General features: G+C 53.9%; 1 protein-coding gene across 1 annotated transcript; it reads right to left on the minus strand.

Moving 5' to 3' along the window:
• Positions 1 to 425: 425 nt before the first annotated feature.
• Positions 426 to 16,283, minus strand: LOC129133494 (hydrocephalus-inducing protein homolog). The gene is made up of 9 exons (XM_077192230.1): positions 16,177 to 16,283; positions 14,800 to 14,989; positions 13,596 to 13,695; positions 12,247 to 12,365; positions 10,901 to 11,124; positions 8,914 to 8,981; positions 6,514 to 6,746; positions 5,601 to 5,701; positions 426 to 573 (listed from the first exon to the last, which is right to left on the minus strand). Exons 1-9 carry the CDS (start codon positions 16,281 to 16,283, stop codon positions 426 to 428), a joined length of 1,290 nt encoding a protein of 429 aa, XP_077048345.1.
• Between the last annotated feature and the right edge of the window lie 621 nt (positions 16,284 to 16,904).

A 16,904-nucleotide genomic window follows, 5' to 3' on the forward strand; every position in this document is an offset into this window, starting at 1 on the left:
GGAGAACCCTGGCAGATCAGCATTGCAAGGACTTCATCTGGGGCAGGAGCAGGACCCAAAGCAAGGTTTGCTCTGTGCCCCACGCCTGCCCATACCACAATGCCACTGTTTTGGTGAAGAAGGGAGGTGATGAAGAAGATGCCACTCAACACCATGCACTTCAAGACACCTCTAGAGGCAGTGCCAAGGCAAGTCCAGAGCCCAGCTCCCTGCAGGCAGCAGCTAAGCCAGGAGGGCTCAGCACTCAAATAGAGAAGAAGATGTTCGGTCTCAACAGGAGAAGGTAGCCAGGGAGCTCAGAGTGGCCATCCCTATGTTGCTGCTGGCCTTTGCTATGCAGCACCTCTGAGCTCAGAGTCCATGGAGCAGGGAAGCCCTGCAGGGACAATAACCCATGGCAGAGCAGGAACCCATGGAAGGCTGACTCACCTCTCCCTGAGAGGGGCCTGAGAGCCACAGTTGATCCACCGGGGGCTCAGGGAGGAGCTGACACGTGAGACCTCCCCGGGCACCAGCACCTCGTAGCTGGGGCCTCCCTCCACGTGGCACAGCTCCGGGACATTGCAGGTGCTGCTGAGGTGGCCAGAGAAGGTGGAGGAGACCTGCTGGCTCTCTCCTGGCTGCAGCACACCTGACACTGGCAGGATACTGAAAGCCTGGGTGGAAGACAGGAGAGATTGAGGTGCTGAGCATGGAAATGGATGCAGAAGAGCATCTTGGAGCAAAGTGCAGCTGTAGCCAGAGGGGCCTATTCCCCAAACCCTGCCAGAATCACCCTCACCGCATCCTGCATCCATGCCACTGACCAGTGCAGGGACCATGGGGAAAATCTTCTCCCATTGTCACGGGTCAATGCATTAATTAGTACATTACATAAAAGTGACTTGGGATGTCTCCTGGCAGTAGGAATTCTCTCTGATGCACAACTTGCCTTTAAAAAGTTTCAAAACTTCCTGCTTTTAGAAAAGGAGGAGACTCAGAGTGAGAGCTCTTGGAGCTGAGGGAAGGAGCCCAGCCCAGCTCATCTGACTCCTGAGGCTCTTGCCCTCTCTGATTTAAATGCTGCTTTCTCAAGGTGCTACAGCAAAAGCTCCTGCAAAAACTTCCTGTGGAGCACCTGAGGAGTTCCAGGGGGAGCAGTGCCCTCCACAGGTGCTGCACAGTGTCCTCGGGCAGCCCTACAACGTGTCCTGCACGGCTCTCCAACAAGCAGCTGCTTCAGCAGCCCTTTGTGATGGGCCTGCAGGGATGGGAGGCCCCTCTGTGGCCAATGCTGAGGGCCCCCAGTGGCACTGGCAGCTCCAGCCCTGCTTGCCACACTGACAATGGGCAAGTGAGACAGATTCCCTCTTGCCTTCTCCGCTCCCAGGGGAGTGTGCGCCACATCCAGGGAGCACCTGAATCCCTCCAAGCCTTGTGGCAGGTGAGGGTTTTCAGGAGTTGGTGCTGGCACCTGAAAAACAAGCCATTTCTGTGCTGGGAGGAAGAGACAGCCACTTTGCAAAGTCTCCCTTTGTAAGACAGCTTCAGGGCCAGCAGTGCAACAGCAGCTCTGGGTGAAAGCAGAGCCCTGCAAACAGGGAGTCTGGCTGCCTTGGGAAGAGGCTCCATGGAGATCAGGACTCATCCCAGCTTGCTCTGGGAGGGAAGCTGGAGGTGTTACCATGATGATGCAGAGAAAAGCCTCATCTTACATTGGGAAGGAAACAAGGCAAAAAAATCCCACACTCAACACAGGTCTGTAGGATCTGAGTCAGCTTCTCCAAGGAAAACTCTCCTATTTCTCCCTCCCACTCAGCCCATGTCCAGCCACTGGCCCTGCTGCCCAGCCCACTGGCAGGGCACAGCAGAGCAGGGCAGCAAAAAGGGAGCTCAGCATGAGCAGGACTTGGTGCTGGCAGGCTGGGGAGGCAACACAAGCACTGGATGTACAAGAAAATCTACCTCTGCTCCTGAAGAGTGGGTAAAATCCTGCACTTCTTTCAGGGCTCTGGCTGTATCCTCCTGTCCAATCCTGAAGTGCCTCCATTGAGATGCCAGGGAATCCAAACTGGTTTTCTTCTCCTTTGGTGGCTGGGGTTTGAATTTAGGTGGGTAGAGCTCATCTCTGGAAAATAAGATAACTATGAACAGGGACCTGCAGTGGGAGGGAGGGACACCTGCACGAGCAGCTCCTGGCCAGGATGCAGCCCCTGGCTGGGTGCTGGCACGTTGAACTGAGAAATGGCTTGATCCAGCCCTTCCCAATCCAGGCTGGAGCAGGTCTGTTCTAAAGGCAGCCCAGGGATGACACTGAGGTGCTGCAGCAGCTGCAACTGCTTGCATTGAGCAACTACAGAGGACAGGCATGAACACCTGGTGGGGATGCAAAAAGCACAGTGGGACAGGGAAAGACAGAGAAGGCAGCAAAAAGGTGAGATTTGAGGCACCGAGGGGCAGACCCAGCCAGTGCCCAGCCAGCAGAGCCCCCCCAGTGCCCAAGGCCAGAAACTCTGCAGCTCCACCAGGGATTTATCAGGAATGTTCCCCTGACACTAATGGGGGGTTGGTTGACATTTTCCAACACTCCCAGGCGACTCAGGTCGCATTCCCCATCCATCCATCCATCCATCCATCCATCCATCCATCCATCCATCCATCCATACATACACAGGCTGTGGTGCTGGGATCCTGCCAAGCTCTGCCAGCCTTGGGCTTGGGGAGATTTCTGCCAGATGTCCTGAGCTCCGTAATTGTACTCTCTGTTCCAGGAAGCAAGCAAGAAAGATTTTAAAAAAACCCAAAACAAACAACAGAGAAACCTAAAAAACCTTCAGCAGCTCAACCCTGCTCAAGTTATTTCTTTAGGGAGAGCTACCACTCTCCAGCTGACATGCTGGGCTTCTGGGGAAAAAGAAAATTACATGTTCATCTCCAAACTGAAAAGTATTAAGGTAAGAGAGAACCTTTCAAACTAAAAATTATTGGCCCAAAGGTGTTACCTTTGCAAGAAATCTCTAGTTAAGACCGGGCTGACAGTTAAACAACTGGTTCTTCTGGTGGGGAGAAAGCCTCCTCTTTGAGGGAAGCAGCCTGATAGTTGAAAGCAACTGCTTTGTCAAACTTCAGGCTCCCTGGCACAGCCTGCATTGCCTGTCCTTCCTGTTCACTGATTTACAGGCAGTGTCACAATGGCCCAGGTTCACATGTTTGGTGCCATCCAGGGAATTTGGCATCGCCATTTCCATATGTTTTAATAGAAGTTTAAATCCTTGCAACCACTCTTCAAATGTCAGCTTTCCTTTATTTACAGAAAGCTCAAGGTTCCCAGAAGTCTTCTGACGCCCTCTTTTGTGCTCAGAGAGATGACATTTTCAAACAGATGTTTCCAAAGTTAACAGCATTTGAAAGAAGAATGAACTGAAATGCCCCTGGATTCCAGCTTAGCCGAACTCCATTCTGTGTCAGACACTGAGATTGCCACCTCTAAGGCAGGAGCTGTTTGTGCCACCCATCCTCCTGTCCTTCTCCCCAGCAGCCTGGGCCTGTTTTCCCCGGCAGAATCCCTGTCCCTGTGCACCCTGCCAGGAGCAGTTGCACACAGGCACACATCTCCCCTTGCCCTCACCAGTGGGTTTCTCTCATCCCCGAACACGCCGATGACAACGTTGGTGCGATGAGTGCCCAGGGCCTGCACTTCCACCACAACTGGGATCTCTGCTGTGCTCTGGGGCTGCACAATCCCACAGGGCTTGGGGCTGGAGTAGAGCACAGCAGAGTCCTCCTTGCGTTTCTGGAAGGGACAGAATGAAATGCAACTTCAGAGGCACCTCTGAAGAAACTTTAGACTCCTTAACATCCACTGCAACAGCAACTTAAACACACGTTTCAAACTCCCCAGCACAAAGGTAAAAGGCACAAACAAGATGCAAGAATTGTAGGCTTAGCACTCCCAGGGGATCCTGCAAGGAGGCTGCCAGCACAGGCATTGGTGTCAGTGGATGCAGCAGCTTTTCACAACCCTCTAAGATCTCCCACAAGAAAACACCCTGAAGACCAGAACATCAACTGTTTCCTCAGGAGCTTCAACTGCCTCCTAAAGTTTACAGTCAGGTAGGATCCTGCTCTCAGCAGATCTTTAGGACTGAAGAGAAACCAGCAAGGTCTTGTCCAAACCCTTTTTTCCCCCTTAATAATCTCCTCAGTAATATTTGACAGAAGGAGGTGGATGTGATGCCAAACCTGGGGAATGAGCCCGTAGCAGCCAGGAAGGTGGCTGGGATTCCTAATGATGAGCTTCCTCTCATATGGCACCTTCAGGTGGCACTCATCGTACAGCAGCACTTGGGGGGACACTTGGAGCTCAGGAACGAGACATCTGGGCAAAGAGATGACCCCAGGGGAATCAGAGATACTGAGAGAATGGAGAACGTTTCCCCCCAAAGATTGTGAAATGGAGCAGAACACATTGGTCACTGTCAAATGCACACTGAACAGCCCTACAGGGATAAATTGCCTTCTACCCCTTCCCACTCCAACATGTCTTGTCAAGGAGGGGCAAACCCTGAGAGGCAGCACCCAGAGGCTGCCCAGTGCCCCAGGCAGAGCACTTTGAGCCACAGCTGCCTCAGCCCCTCCTTTACCCAAGAAGGCTTGCAAGGACTCCTGGAACAGTCCCAGTGAGCCACGAGCTCTGGGGGAGCCTTCCCAACAAGGATCAGTGCTCCCTAAGGCTCAAGGAACACACAACTCCAGTGTCTCAGTACAAATGACTCCCTTCTCTCCCATGGTGCTGTTGCCCTGCCTGAGAACTCAGCTCTTTGCCTCAGCCTTGGAGGGCACGAGACAGCAGCTGCCCCACAGAGTGGCTGATCAGCCCCTGCCAGGCCCTGCAGCTCCCTGGCTCCTTCACTGCACAGCTCCAGGCCCTGCCTGGCCCCAGCTCCACCTGCTTTACAGAATGGCAGCCCAGGCACTGCCTGGATGGCTCTGCCTGGGACAGGGAACAGCACCAGGGAGCTGCATCCCTCTTGGCATTCAACTGACACCCACAGCAGCACAGCAGCATGGAATTCTGCTGCAGCAACAACGACTTTTGGTCTCAACCCTGACAACATTAAAGCTCAAATTGGGAAGCAGAGGGAAGGAGAATAACTGGAGCTGACCTGCCACATCAAGGGCTGCTTTCCCCTCGTAAGACCTTGCCCTCACCACTCTTGCTGGGAGCCACTTCTCCCCTGCCATGTGCCCTCATGGACAGAGCCAGACCCTGACTCTCAGCAGGCTGCTTGGTGTGGCCCAAACCAGTGCACGGTGCTCACAACCAGCACAACTCCACCTCTTGCAGAAGAAGGAGAGGAGGCCCTCGGGAAATTTGTTCCACCTCAAGCACCAAAAACCAGGCCAAGAAATGATATCATTCCTGGTGCCCTTAGCAGAGGGCCCAGGACCGTGCTGGCTGTGAGCAGGGGTGCTTTTCACCACAGGCTGCTGCCCAAGCACTGCTGTTCCCATGTCCAGCTGGCACAACATGAGGCCATTAAGCAGCATTTCTCCTTGGCAGCTGCAGCCAGGAAAGCCTGTGCGAGGCAGCGCCTGGGGGGCCAGGCAAGGGCTGGTACCTGGCTGTGAGGATCAGGGTTGCCACTCCCTTGCCAATACCCTCCAGGTCCACCAGCATTCTCCTGTAGAACTCCATCACCGTGTTGGAGCACAGGGTCACCTGGTGGAAGAGAAGAACAGTCAATTCTTCCTTACAAAAGCTCATTACCCACGGGTGATATCCTCCAGTTCGTGAGGGAGGATTTGGCCTTAATTCTTCTGCTGCTCCATGTGTAGAGCACAGTCTCAGAGTAACAAAAGCCTTCTGGCAATGCCAGATTTGTTAAACACCCCTTGCTATCAGGCCACAGGTCACCTACATTAAAACATTAGACTAAAGCTCTATGCACCACTGCATTCAAATTAAGGGGCCAATTTTTCATCTACAATGAGAAATGCAACTACAATGACATCCATGCAGAGGAAATCTGACTTGAGCACAGCGAGTTCAGCTTCACAGGAGGAAGCTGAGGGCAAAGTGTGGCCCAGGAGGTGCTGGGCAGTTCATGGCTGCAGAGTTTTTTGTCCCCACTGGAGATTCCTGCAGTGAACACACATCATTCTGCTCCCCAGGAGAGGGGAAATGAGACCAAGAAGAAAAGCTAACTGCTTTATCCAATGACATCTCTCTAACGGCCACCTTCTGCCCTCATCCTTGCTCTGCCCACTTGCAATCAAATAAATCGCTCTCAAAAACACAAGAATGGCTTCAGGCCTTGACCATAAGGTATGTGACCTCAGCATATGAATTTGGAAACCAAACAGTGCTCCTTGAGGAACATCCCGAGTAAGCCAGCTAGCAGAAGCCTCCCAGCAGTGCAGATCTCTCACTGCCAGGATGCTCAAAGCTGGCACCAGAGATAAAGCCCTCCCACACCGCAGTGCAGCTTCAGCCCTGGTGCTGCAGCGTCTGTGGCTGGGCTCTTGCCGTACCTCGATATCCTGGTGTCCCTGGGGCAGGATGGTGCCTTGGCTGGGATTCATGGTGAACTCCCTGGGCTCCACATAGAAATGGATTCCCTTCCTCCAGGCCGGGTCAGTGTCCCTGCGGATCTGATCCACGCTGTCCACAGCCGGCTGCGTGCCATCGTCCGACATGCGGAGCTGGAACGTCAGGGGCACCGGGGAGCTGTTGGTGAGGCGGCAGCGCCGCGTGTAGGGAAAGCCTGGGGAAGGACACAAATATCCATTCAGGCACCCATTAGGGCATGATCCTGGGGGGAATATCCTGGCAGGATGAAAGTGGGATTGGAGTTGAGCTCTTTATTAGCTGAACTACAGCTCAGCGAGAAGCTGCGTGAGGAATGAATCCTCACTGAGTTCCCTTTGACACAGATTCCAGACTGCAGCCTTGAAAATGCCCACTCCTAGCCCTGCTCAACACTGCAAGCTTCTCTCTTTGTGATGGGGAGGAGCTCCCTCACCTGCCCCAAACCAGCACCAGTTCTCTCTCAGTGATGAGTGTGCACCCAGACCCAGCATTTACTCTGAGAATTCAAGCTGTCAAATTCCCTCGTCAGCCTGCCAACACTCCCACCGTTTTCAAGACATATAAACAGTGAGTCGTCATTGAGAAGAAGCTACAGCAAAAGGAAGTGAGGATGGAATCAGGAACTAGAACGTGATGCAAAGCACCCTAATGCAGCTTGTCTCTGCAGGACCCTTAAGGCATCTCTTGGTTTGGGCCAAACAGACTGAGCACGTGACAGCTCAGAGCCCACTCAACTGGGGGCACACCCAAGCCTTGCTTTGAGATTAGCAATTAGGAACCAGGTCCCACCTCACCCAACAAACGGGGATATCACAGCCATGCTGCTCACTGTGATTGCTGCCTGCAAGGGTTTCCCCCACTCTAGCTCTGAGATTTGCTTTCCACCCCACAAAGCCAGAGATACAGCCACTCATGGTGGGGATGTCCTGCAGAGCCCGCAGAGCAGCCACAGCCTGCTCTGCAGTGCACATCTGGCTGGGCTGGCAGCTCTGTGGGGAGGAGACTTCTCCCCAGGCCTGCTCACCAAGAGTCACTGGAACACAGATGGGGAGAAAAAACAACTGCAGCTGCAGCCCAGAGCTTCTCTGTGCCCATCCAAGTGACCACTGCCAGCTCCAGCAGGGACTCCAGCAGGGAGGCAAAGAGAGGCACAAAAAGGACAAACCCAGATGTCAAAACCTCAAATGAGACTGAGGCCAGCACATGCAGACAACAGTCAACAGTTACAAAGAAGCAAAGATACAACAGCTGCCTTCAGCTGAAGAGACCTTAGGAATGAAATGGCATTCAGCAGGATCAATCTCCTGCTTCAGAACCATATTTCCATCTGTTGCCTTTCTTGTTTCATTTCTTCAAAAGGCAACTTGACAAGTGCCTCCGTGGTGATGCAGGCTGGGGCAGAAGCAGCTCAGGAAAGGCAATGAGTTTCCATCAAAAAACTTTCCATCAGAAGTTCATGAACTTCATTGTTCTGGGTTTAGGCTTGGCAGTGAATGTTGCCCTTGGTCTGGGACGGGGGATAGGGGTTTGGGGGGGTTTTGGCCCTGGGCTGGGCTTTTCCATTGGGGGTTTTGGGAGTTGTGGCGTGATGCCGTGGGCGGCTGTGCAGTGGGAGCTGAGGCTGGGCAGGGAGCGGAGCTTCCCTTCCTCCCGCTCGGGGATCGCAGCTCGGCCGCTGCTGCTGCGGGAGGTTGTGTGCTTGGCCCGGGACTGCCCTGGCTGCAGCTCAGCGCTGCCATCGACCCTGCCTGCCTGCCCCGCTCCTGCCTGCTGCTGCTGGGCACTGCCCACATCCCCCTGTCCTTTGGGGGTTTGCAAAAGGAGCATTCCCTCCTTCCCTTCCCTTCCCGCACCGGCTGGGAGGGGATCCCTGCCCTGCCAGAGCCCACAGCTCCTCCTGCTGTGACCACAACTCCACCAAAGGGGAAAAACGGGACTTGGCCCCTGGGAAACCTCTGTTCTTGCCTTCTTGTCTGTGCTCTCCTGAGATAGTCTAGGAAAGAACTGTTATTCCTTTTCCCATAGTTTTGCCTGGGAGCCCTGTCATTTCAAAGGGATAATAATTGGGAGGGAGGGGCTCATCTTTCCATTGCAGGAAGATTCCCACCTTCCTTGGCAGACATCTGTCTTTTCAAGCAGCACAGAGACACCAGAAAATACTGACTTTCTATTCCTTGCTCCTATTGGATTTCACAATGGCAAAATGCCCCCCGAGGCAGCAGCCCTGCAGCCCTGCAGTTGACAGCCTGAAGAGGCTGCTGGGGCAGACCAGGAGTGAGGGATGCTTTTCTGTTGGAAGGCACAGATCCCTGACGCTGTGTCCCAGCCCAGGCAACACTCACCAAAGGAGATGTCCCCGAAGTCGAGCTCAGGGAGGTCGAAGTGTACACTCGGTGCAGTGACGCTGCCCCTGGAGGCCGAGGACAGAGCAGGAAAGGGCTCGGTTAAAGGGATTGCAAAGGTCCGGCTGTCGTGGCTCGGGGGCACAAAACCTGGGCTCAGGGCACCCTGGGTTTCCAACCAACACAGCACCGTGTGCTCAGCACAGGGCCCTGTGCACAGGGGGCAGCTCACGCCAAGTGGCAGCAGCCAACAGCCCCTGATGGGCTTTGGGCACAGGGCAGGCAGGAGAAGCCCCCGGCTTGCTGGGGGTCCCATGAAGGACCCTGAACACACACCCAGACAGGGCTCCGTGCCTCAGTTTCCCCATCTCCAAGGGGATGGACATCAAGGTGTGCCCACAAACTTCTGTAAGCAGCCCTTCCAGCCACAGGTGCCCTGCTTTGCTCCTTCTTAGCTGCAACTGCTGTTCCCATGGAGGAGCTTTCTCAGGAGAGTTTGACCCACCCAATCATTACAGACAGGGTTCTGAGACACAAATCCAGGGCATTCCCAAACATCCTCTGGAAAGAGCAGCAACAGTTCTACCCAGGGGACAGATGAATCCAAGAGGAAAGGACCAGCTTGTCAGCAGTGCCCCAGCTGGCACAGCCAAGAGCAAGAGCTGCAACAAGCAAACAAGGCTGTCCTGAATCTAGCACAGCACCTCACCTGGCCTTGAACTCAGCAGACACACTCCAAAAGTCACCAACATCCACTGAAATCAGCACTTGAAGCTGCACAACACTCACCAGTTGATTTCATGGTTGATGCCAATCAATGCCCACTCTGCCTTTTGGTTCCAAATCAAGGAGCAGTGACCTGGGCCTTGTGTTGTATTCACAGGACTGCCCCTGGCTCTGCTCTGCACATCTCAACAAGAGACACCTGCCTTTGCTCCAGGAGAAAGCTGCTTATGCACAAACAGCCCATGACCACTTTGGGGGAGGGACAGAGGAGAATCAATTCTTTGATGGTGAAAGGTTCCCTCTTGATTTCCAAAAGAAAAAAACCAGCACTTTTCCTCCAAAAACAAAGCCAGCATCATGGTTTCTCCACTATGGGGCACACCTACTCACCACTTTTCTCTTGCTAAGGAGTAACTTCCTTGTTCTTCTTTATCCATCTCCCTTATCTTATTGCTATCATCCAGTGCAGATTGCTTTCATTTCTTGACTGCCTTGAGCCAGTGCCTGCCAAGAGCAGCAGCCCAGCTCCAAAGCTGCAGAGCAGCCAGCATCAGCTCTCCTGCTTCCACTGCATTATCCTAGCAGCAGATGGCTCAGGCTGGCAGGGCCAAGGCCTCACGCTGCTGTGGTGCTGAGGACTGAGCTCTGCCTCCCCTATGGTCAGCCCTTCTCCCTTTGGCTGGGCCAGGATTGTCTCTTGCCATGGCACCAGCCCACGGGATGGTGCCCCAGTCCTTGGCACAGTTCCTGCTGCACAGTTCCCTGACTCCCACATCAGCCCTTTGCTGGCTGTGCAAAGGAGGCACCAGAGCACTCTGTGCACAGGAGCTGGGAGCATAGCTTGTCCCCCACAGCATGGCCATGAGAGCTGAGCTGAGGCTGCTGCTGCCCATCTGGCATGGATTATTCACACAAGGTTTTACAAACACTGCTGCTGCTGCAGAATCACCCAGGCTGGCCCATCTGCAAAGCCCTGGGGGCCTTGCTGGGTGTTCAGCTGGGACATCCCAGAGCAGCTGCTGCCCAAAGCTGATCCATCCCACTGCCTGCCATGGCCCAAGGCACAGGGAGATCCCTGCAGGGAGGAGTCATTCCAGCTGCCAGGCACCACAGAGGGCAGGAGACATCCTCACACTAAAGCAATGCCAGCAGCAGAGCAGACATTCAGACCTTTTTTCTCTGCTCCAGCCCAAAAGGAGGTAGGTGGGGGATGTCCCAGAGACAGCCACAGATGTGCCCACCCAGCTGCCAGGGTCCTTACTTGATGGTCAGGATGGCAGGCCTAGGAGATCCAGCCACACTGAACTGGAACTCTTCCTCAAAGCTCCCCAGCACGGTGGCACTGAAGGAGATCTGGACACTCTGGCTCCCACCTGCTGCAATGATGCCCTCCTCGGGTGCAAACTTGAAGCACAAGCCCACGTTGCTGCCTGAAGGGATACGGGTGAAGGGAGCATCAAGAGCTCCTTGGTTCATCAGTTTCACCTGCAGCAGCAAGAAAGCACAGTGGAAATACATGTGGAACCTTCCCTTCTTGTGAGTTCTTGGCTAATGATGCAATGAACACCCAGCAAAGGCAGAAGATGCTTTGTGCTGCTGAATGGCAGAAGTCAAAAGATACAACAGGACAAGTTCTGCCTTTGGGTTCTCATGCAGAGCAGTGGCAACTCCACAGAACTGCAGTCACCCTGGGCTTATCCCATGGACACAGAGCAGTGCACCTCTGCTCAGCAGCACCCAGCTCACTGGGAGCTGGCCCTGAGAGCAACGTGGGCTGATTGCAGCTGCGGAGTGAATCACCCCAGAGCTGCTGCTGCCCCACTGAGCACAGCTCCAACAGCACCATCTACTCATTCACCTTTTCCCATACCATCAAAACAATACATTGAGAGTGAGGCATCAGCATCAAAATGTACAGACAGCACCATCTCTTGGTAAGAAAACTCAGGGTGTCTTTCTCTTCCCCAGCCAAGCTTTTGAAAGTGTCTGACATGACGCAGTGCCTCATTTTCTACCTCTTTCAGTTGCTCTCTCATGAAGTTTTTGCAAGCTTGATACTATTGGGGGGAGGCAAATAGGTAGAAAAATCCTTTGTTTAATTCCCAGGAACACTTTTCTCTTTCTAGAGCCAGAGATGCAGCAAGGCTGAAGGAGGGACTGCTCAGCAAGGGAGAGAACTCCCAAGGCTTTCCTGTCACTTGCAGGAATAAGCAGGGACCCTTGACTGGGAGCTGTTGGCAGTGGGCTGAAGCTCAAAGGCAGCCAGTTTGTTGCAGCTGCTTCTGCAGAGCCCAGTGCAAAGGTGCCTTGTGTCTGGCACTGCCACAAAAGCCTCTGAACATGCAGCTTTTGGAGCCAGTGCTGGGTTCATGGGCCAAGGGCTTGTTTTGCAGGAAGCCTTCACGCTGATCCCTAAGGAAGGCTGCCCAAAAGCAGGGACTGGGGCTTCAGGAACAACAGACACACCTTTCTGACCCCCCCAGATTTGAGCAGTGCATCAAATATTCCCTGCTCACAAGTGCCCAGGTTGGCAGCAATTCCACAGCTCCACCAGGCTTGCTGCTGCCAAAGGAGCCATCAGGATCCATCCCAAGCCCTGCTGCTCACCTCACAGACATGGGGGGTGTTGACAAAAACGTTCCCAAGGTTCAGAGTCTGAGAGCTGAGTTCAACCAAGGGTCCTTGGCCTTGCCCTCTGAGCTGCAGGGGCAGCCTGCTCTCACGGCCTGGGGAGAGATGTCCATTGCAGTACAATCATTGCCTCTCTTCCACTGGATTTTCCAGGCTGCCTCAGTGCTAGTCCCTGACTCTGAGCTGGATGCAACCAGCTCCTGATGCTGCAGGAGAAGATATGCACCCTTCTCTTCCCTCAGGAAAAATCCCTTGGGGCTGACTCCTGATTTCTAACCCATTCCTTGCGCAGCTTTCCAATTTGAGCCACCCGTTTGCTGAGTTTAAAACATCTCTGGTGTCCTGTAGTGACAGGCCAAGGAGTAATGGGTAGAAATTGAGAGAACGGAGATTTAGGTTAGATATTAGGGAAGAAATTTTTACTGGGAGGGTGGTGAGGCACTGGAGCAGGTTCCCCAGGGAAGGTGTAGAGGTTCCAGCCCTGCAAGTGTTCCAAGCCAGGCTGGATGGGGCTTGGAGCTACCTGCTCTAGGGGGAGGTGTCCCTGCCCATGGCAGGGGCCTTGGCACTAGATGATCTTGAAGGTCCATTCCATCCTTAACACACTGTGATTCTGTGGTTTCCTTCCCATGCACCTAGAGGAGCTTTGAAATCCATTCAGTGCAGGCACAAAGCTCATACAGAGTTTGGCAATTACCAAACTCCCAGGCCCAGGAGCACAGGACTTTGTTGCCCAAGTTGCTCCCCTTCTGACACTCAGCACTGTGTTCTATTTGCACAGACTGAGAGCTGCAAGGGCTCAACTCCCACACAGGGAGAGAAGCAGCTGCTGGCCAAGGGGGCTCCCTCTACAAACAGCCTGGGCTCAGTGGGGCTCAGCCACCTCTGCTCTGCTGCTGTCTGGGCACTGGGAGGTGATCCAGGCTCAGGGAGCCCATTTCTAACTCAGCTCCTCCCACCTGATGATGGATCCATGGCAAATGGACCCATCCTGGAGGCCAGGGGCCTGGAGGGCCTTAGTGCTTGTTCACTAAAGCTGTTCTGCTCTGGAGCTCTCTGGCCTTTGAGGGAATGCTGGCAAAGCCATGGCATGAAAACCTCTCCCTGCACTGCCTGGGCTGTTCTGGGATCAGTCAGGCAGACACAGCACTCTGAGCCCTGGCCTGGCACGGGAGACTCCCTGGAAGCTGCAGGGCCAGGGGGGATGTGCCAGCACTGCCCTGCTGACCAGGGACTCTTGCCAGCACTTCCATGGGAGCCCAGTGGGCTCAGGCTTGCACCATGGCTTCACTGAGGGGGAGAGAAGCAGGGCAAAGGAGCTGCACCTGAGATGCTGCAGTAAGCCACACTTCCATACTCCAGTGCTTCCAGGGGCTTGAAGGTCACCTTGATTTCAGCTGAACAATTTGGCCCAATTTCTCCCTCCTACAGCAGAAAGAGACAGCAAAACATTGCTCTGCAAACTTCACATTGCTTGTTTTCACCACACTCCTGTAGGCCTTTGTTTAGAGCATCAGTGATGAGTGAACAACACGAGGAGCCAAGGAAACACTCCAAACCCAGCTCAGCACAGCTCTCAATGCTCAGCTGATCAGCTCCCACTCTCCACAATATTCCTGCTGCTCTGACACAAGCTCTTGGCCACATCATGCTGCTGTCAGCTACAGTGGGATGCAACTGCCACTGTGCACTGCTGGCTCTCAGCCTTAGATGGGCCATAGGAGTAAGCAAGAGGAGAACATGTCCCCTTCCTTGAAATGCAAATATTAGTTCAGCTGTTTTGAAAGAAAGCAGAGGTTGGGATTATTCGGGGCTTTACTCCAAGATGAGAAGGGGTTTTGCACTGTGCAGACACCAGGCATTCATCATCTCTCCCAATGCCAGTACTCAGAATCAGGGCTCTGCTGGATGGGAGCACGTGGCAGTTTGCTTGCATCAGCAGAAAAGGAAAAGGTTTTCTGTCCCTGTGTGCAGGAGAACTCCAAAGGCCCATTTCAACCTTGCACCCTTGTGTCCAGGCTCACAGATGACACTGGAAGGCAGACTCAGAAATTAGTGCAAGGCGTGCTCACAGGAGGGGATTGGCATTTCTGTCATTAACCTTGGGCTGAATTTGGCCTCCTTTTGCCAGGGAACCATTGCAAGCTTCAGGTCAGTGTGTGAGCTGGCAGGGCTCCAACAGCCTCTGCTGAGCCCCACGTGTGGGGGGAGCCCCTGCCTACAAGAAGTGCTCCCTGTGACACTGCAAGGACACGCACGCGGGGCCTTGAGCTCCAGCCTGGCAGCAGAGCTGGGCTTTGTCAGGCTCCCAGCCCTGCCTTGAGCCTGCAGGGCACAAATGCTTTGAGCAGGGAGCTCTGCAGCCGCTCCAGGAACTCCATGTCCTCCCTGCCAGCACATGGGGCCAGCTGAGGATCTGCCCAGTGACCGCAGCCGGGGCAAGGGGTGGGTGTAGGGAGTAGGGCGGGTGGGAGGAGGAGAAGGAGGAGGAGGAGAAGGAGGAAGAGAATGTTCTCAGCTATCACTCACCATTGGCTCAATGACAAAAATGTCATGGGAGAACAGCATGGGGTCTTCTTGCACCTTTGCCATCTTCTCCTGGACCATGCTGCTCAGGAGGGCACTGTGATCTCCACTAAAGCTCTTCACCTTCTCTGTTTCTTTCTCCTCTGGGAAGTTTTCCTGGGACACCTCTTTCTGCAGCTGCAGCAAACACTGCCTGCAGCCCCAGGGAGAGACAAGGCCAGCAGATGGTTTCATGAGCCACAGATTTGCAGAGAGAAGTGGGAGAGCAGGAGAGCAAAGCACCTGGGGAGGAGCAGCAGCAGCAGCTCCCCAGCAAAGGCTGAGCCCAAGCCACAAGGGTCCCACATGGATCAGAGGATAACTTGCTGTTCACTGGCACAGCAGGGACTTTTACTCCACACTTGCAAGCTCAGCAGAGGTTTCCAAAGCCAGCAGCCCTCCAGAGAAGCTCCTGCCTCAAAGCCTCTGCCACAGCTGAGGGAGAATCCAGCGGCCACCTCAGCTGGCTTTTCCTCCCACTGAGCTGCTCGGGGGAGGCACAGAAAGATCACAGAGCACCCACTGCAGCACTTCCCTGGCAAGGGGAGACCAAGCTGGCTTGCAGCTACGTGTTACCAGCATCACTCTTTGTTTCTTCCATTTTGGACCTGCCCCATTCCCTGCTCTGCCTTTCACAAGAGCATCCCAGAGCACTTCCAAAGAAAATTGATGAATTCAGGCACCCAATCCCTTCAGTGACATTCAAGGTTTTATATGCAATATGCATGAAAACAGAGCCTCTGAGAGGCAAAGGGACTTTGTTGTGCAGGAGGGAGACAGCAAACTCCTGGAGAGACCTTTTCATGAGCCAGAGCTTTTTGGCTCCCATCCCAGTGCATGGCAGTAGAATGTCCTGAGAGGGAAAGGATCCTGCACTATCTACACTCATAAAAAAATCCTCTCTGCTCTGAGAGCTCAAAAGCTTCTCTGACAGCAGGACAGGGGGAGACAACCAGCCCCCATGGGCAAGGAGCTTTTGAAGGAACTAAGGGGAAAAAAGAGGGTGTATCACCTTTGGAAAGAGGGACTGGCAACTCAGGAAATGTTTAGGGATGTTGCCTGGTCATGTAGAAAGGAGATTAGAGAGACAAGAGCCCAATTAGAACCTGAGGAAATCCAGTCATCACAATCAACCTTTCCTTCCCAAAATGCCGTCCCTGGCTGGACTATCAATGAACTGGAATGCTGAGTGCTGAGCTCCTGAAGCCCAGGGACACACACCCCAGTGCCAGGCATGGGTTACTTGGCCTAAACCATTCCAAAGCACCAACACCCCCTGAGGCCACACGTCAGTTTCAGTCTTGGGCCTGTATCTCACTGAAATGCATCTTTCAAACCAACCTCCTCTTCTCTTCATTCTCTTCTTCCTCACTAGGAAAAGCCTTCCACTGGAAGTGGGCTGTGATGTTACTCCTGTTTTCAATGAACAGGGTTCTGTGGCTTGACATGGTGATGAAAGTCTTGTCAACCTCCACGGAATCTGTGCTCAACCCAATGTTGACATCTACAGCTTCTCCATGGAGCTTTGTGTGGATTCTTTCTTCACCTGGAACAAAGCAAAGGGGAGTCTTTGCTCAGCTCACTGGCTGATGGAAGCACAAGGAACAGAGCAAACCACAGGGCACAGAAGAAAGTGTCACAGTTTTGAGCTGAATGAGCAGTTCTGTGGATCAGTCCATTTATCACATCCTGACAGCTCTGTGTGTAGAGCGTGGGGATGTCCTGGGCAGCTCCTTAAACACCTTATTTCTGAGGGTGTTTGTAGAGATTTGGCCCCAAGGTGACGGTATGGGCAGGGAGATTGGTCCATGTGCTCTGGTGACCCACTCAGGTCACCGGGATTTCTGCATCCAAGTCCTTCAGGTGACAGGGCTGAGGAGCCCTGTTCAGCCCTGCCTTGCCCAGGGTCTCCCCGGGCATCCCAGGAGACTCCTGTCTCTCCTGATGCCTTGGATCCCTTCTTGCTGACCAGCAAATATGCCTGGGGGCAGGTGGGCAGCAAAAGGAGGCCCAGAGGAACAAGTGAAGGGACAGCCCACAGCAGGAGGGGACACAGGTGAGGAAACACA

This window comes from Agelaius phoeniceus, chromosome 32 (genome assembly GCF_051311805.1).
Source record: "Agelaius phoeniceus isolate bAgePho1 chromosome 32, bAgePho1.hap1, whole genome shotgun sequence".
NCBI classification, from domain to species: Eukaryota; Metazoa; Chordata; class Aves; order Passeriformes; family Icteridae; genus Agelaius; species Agelaius phoeniceus.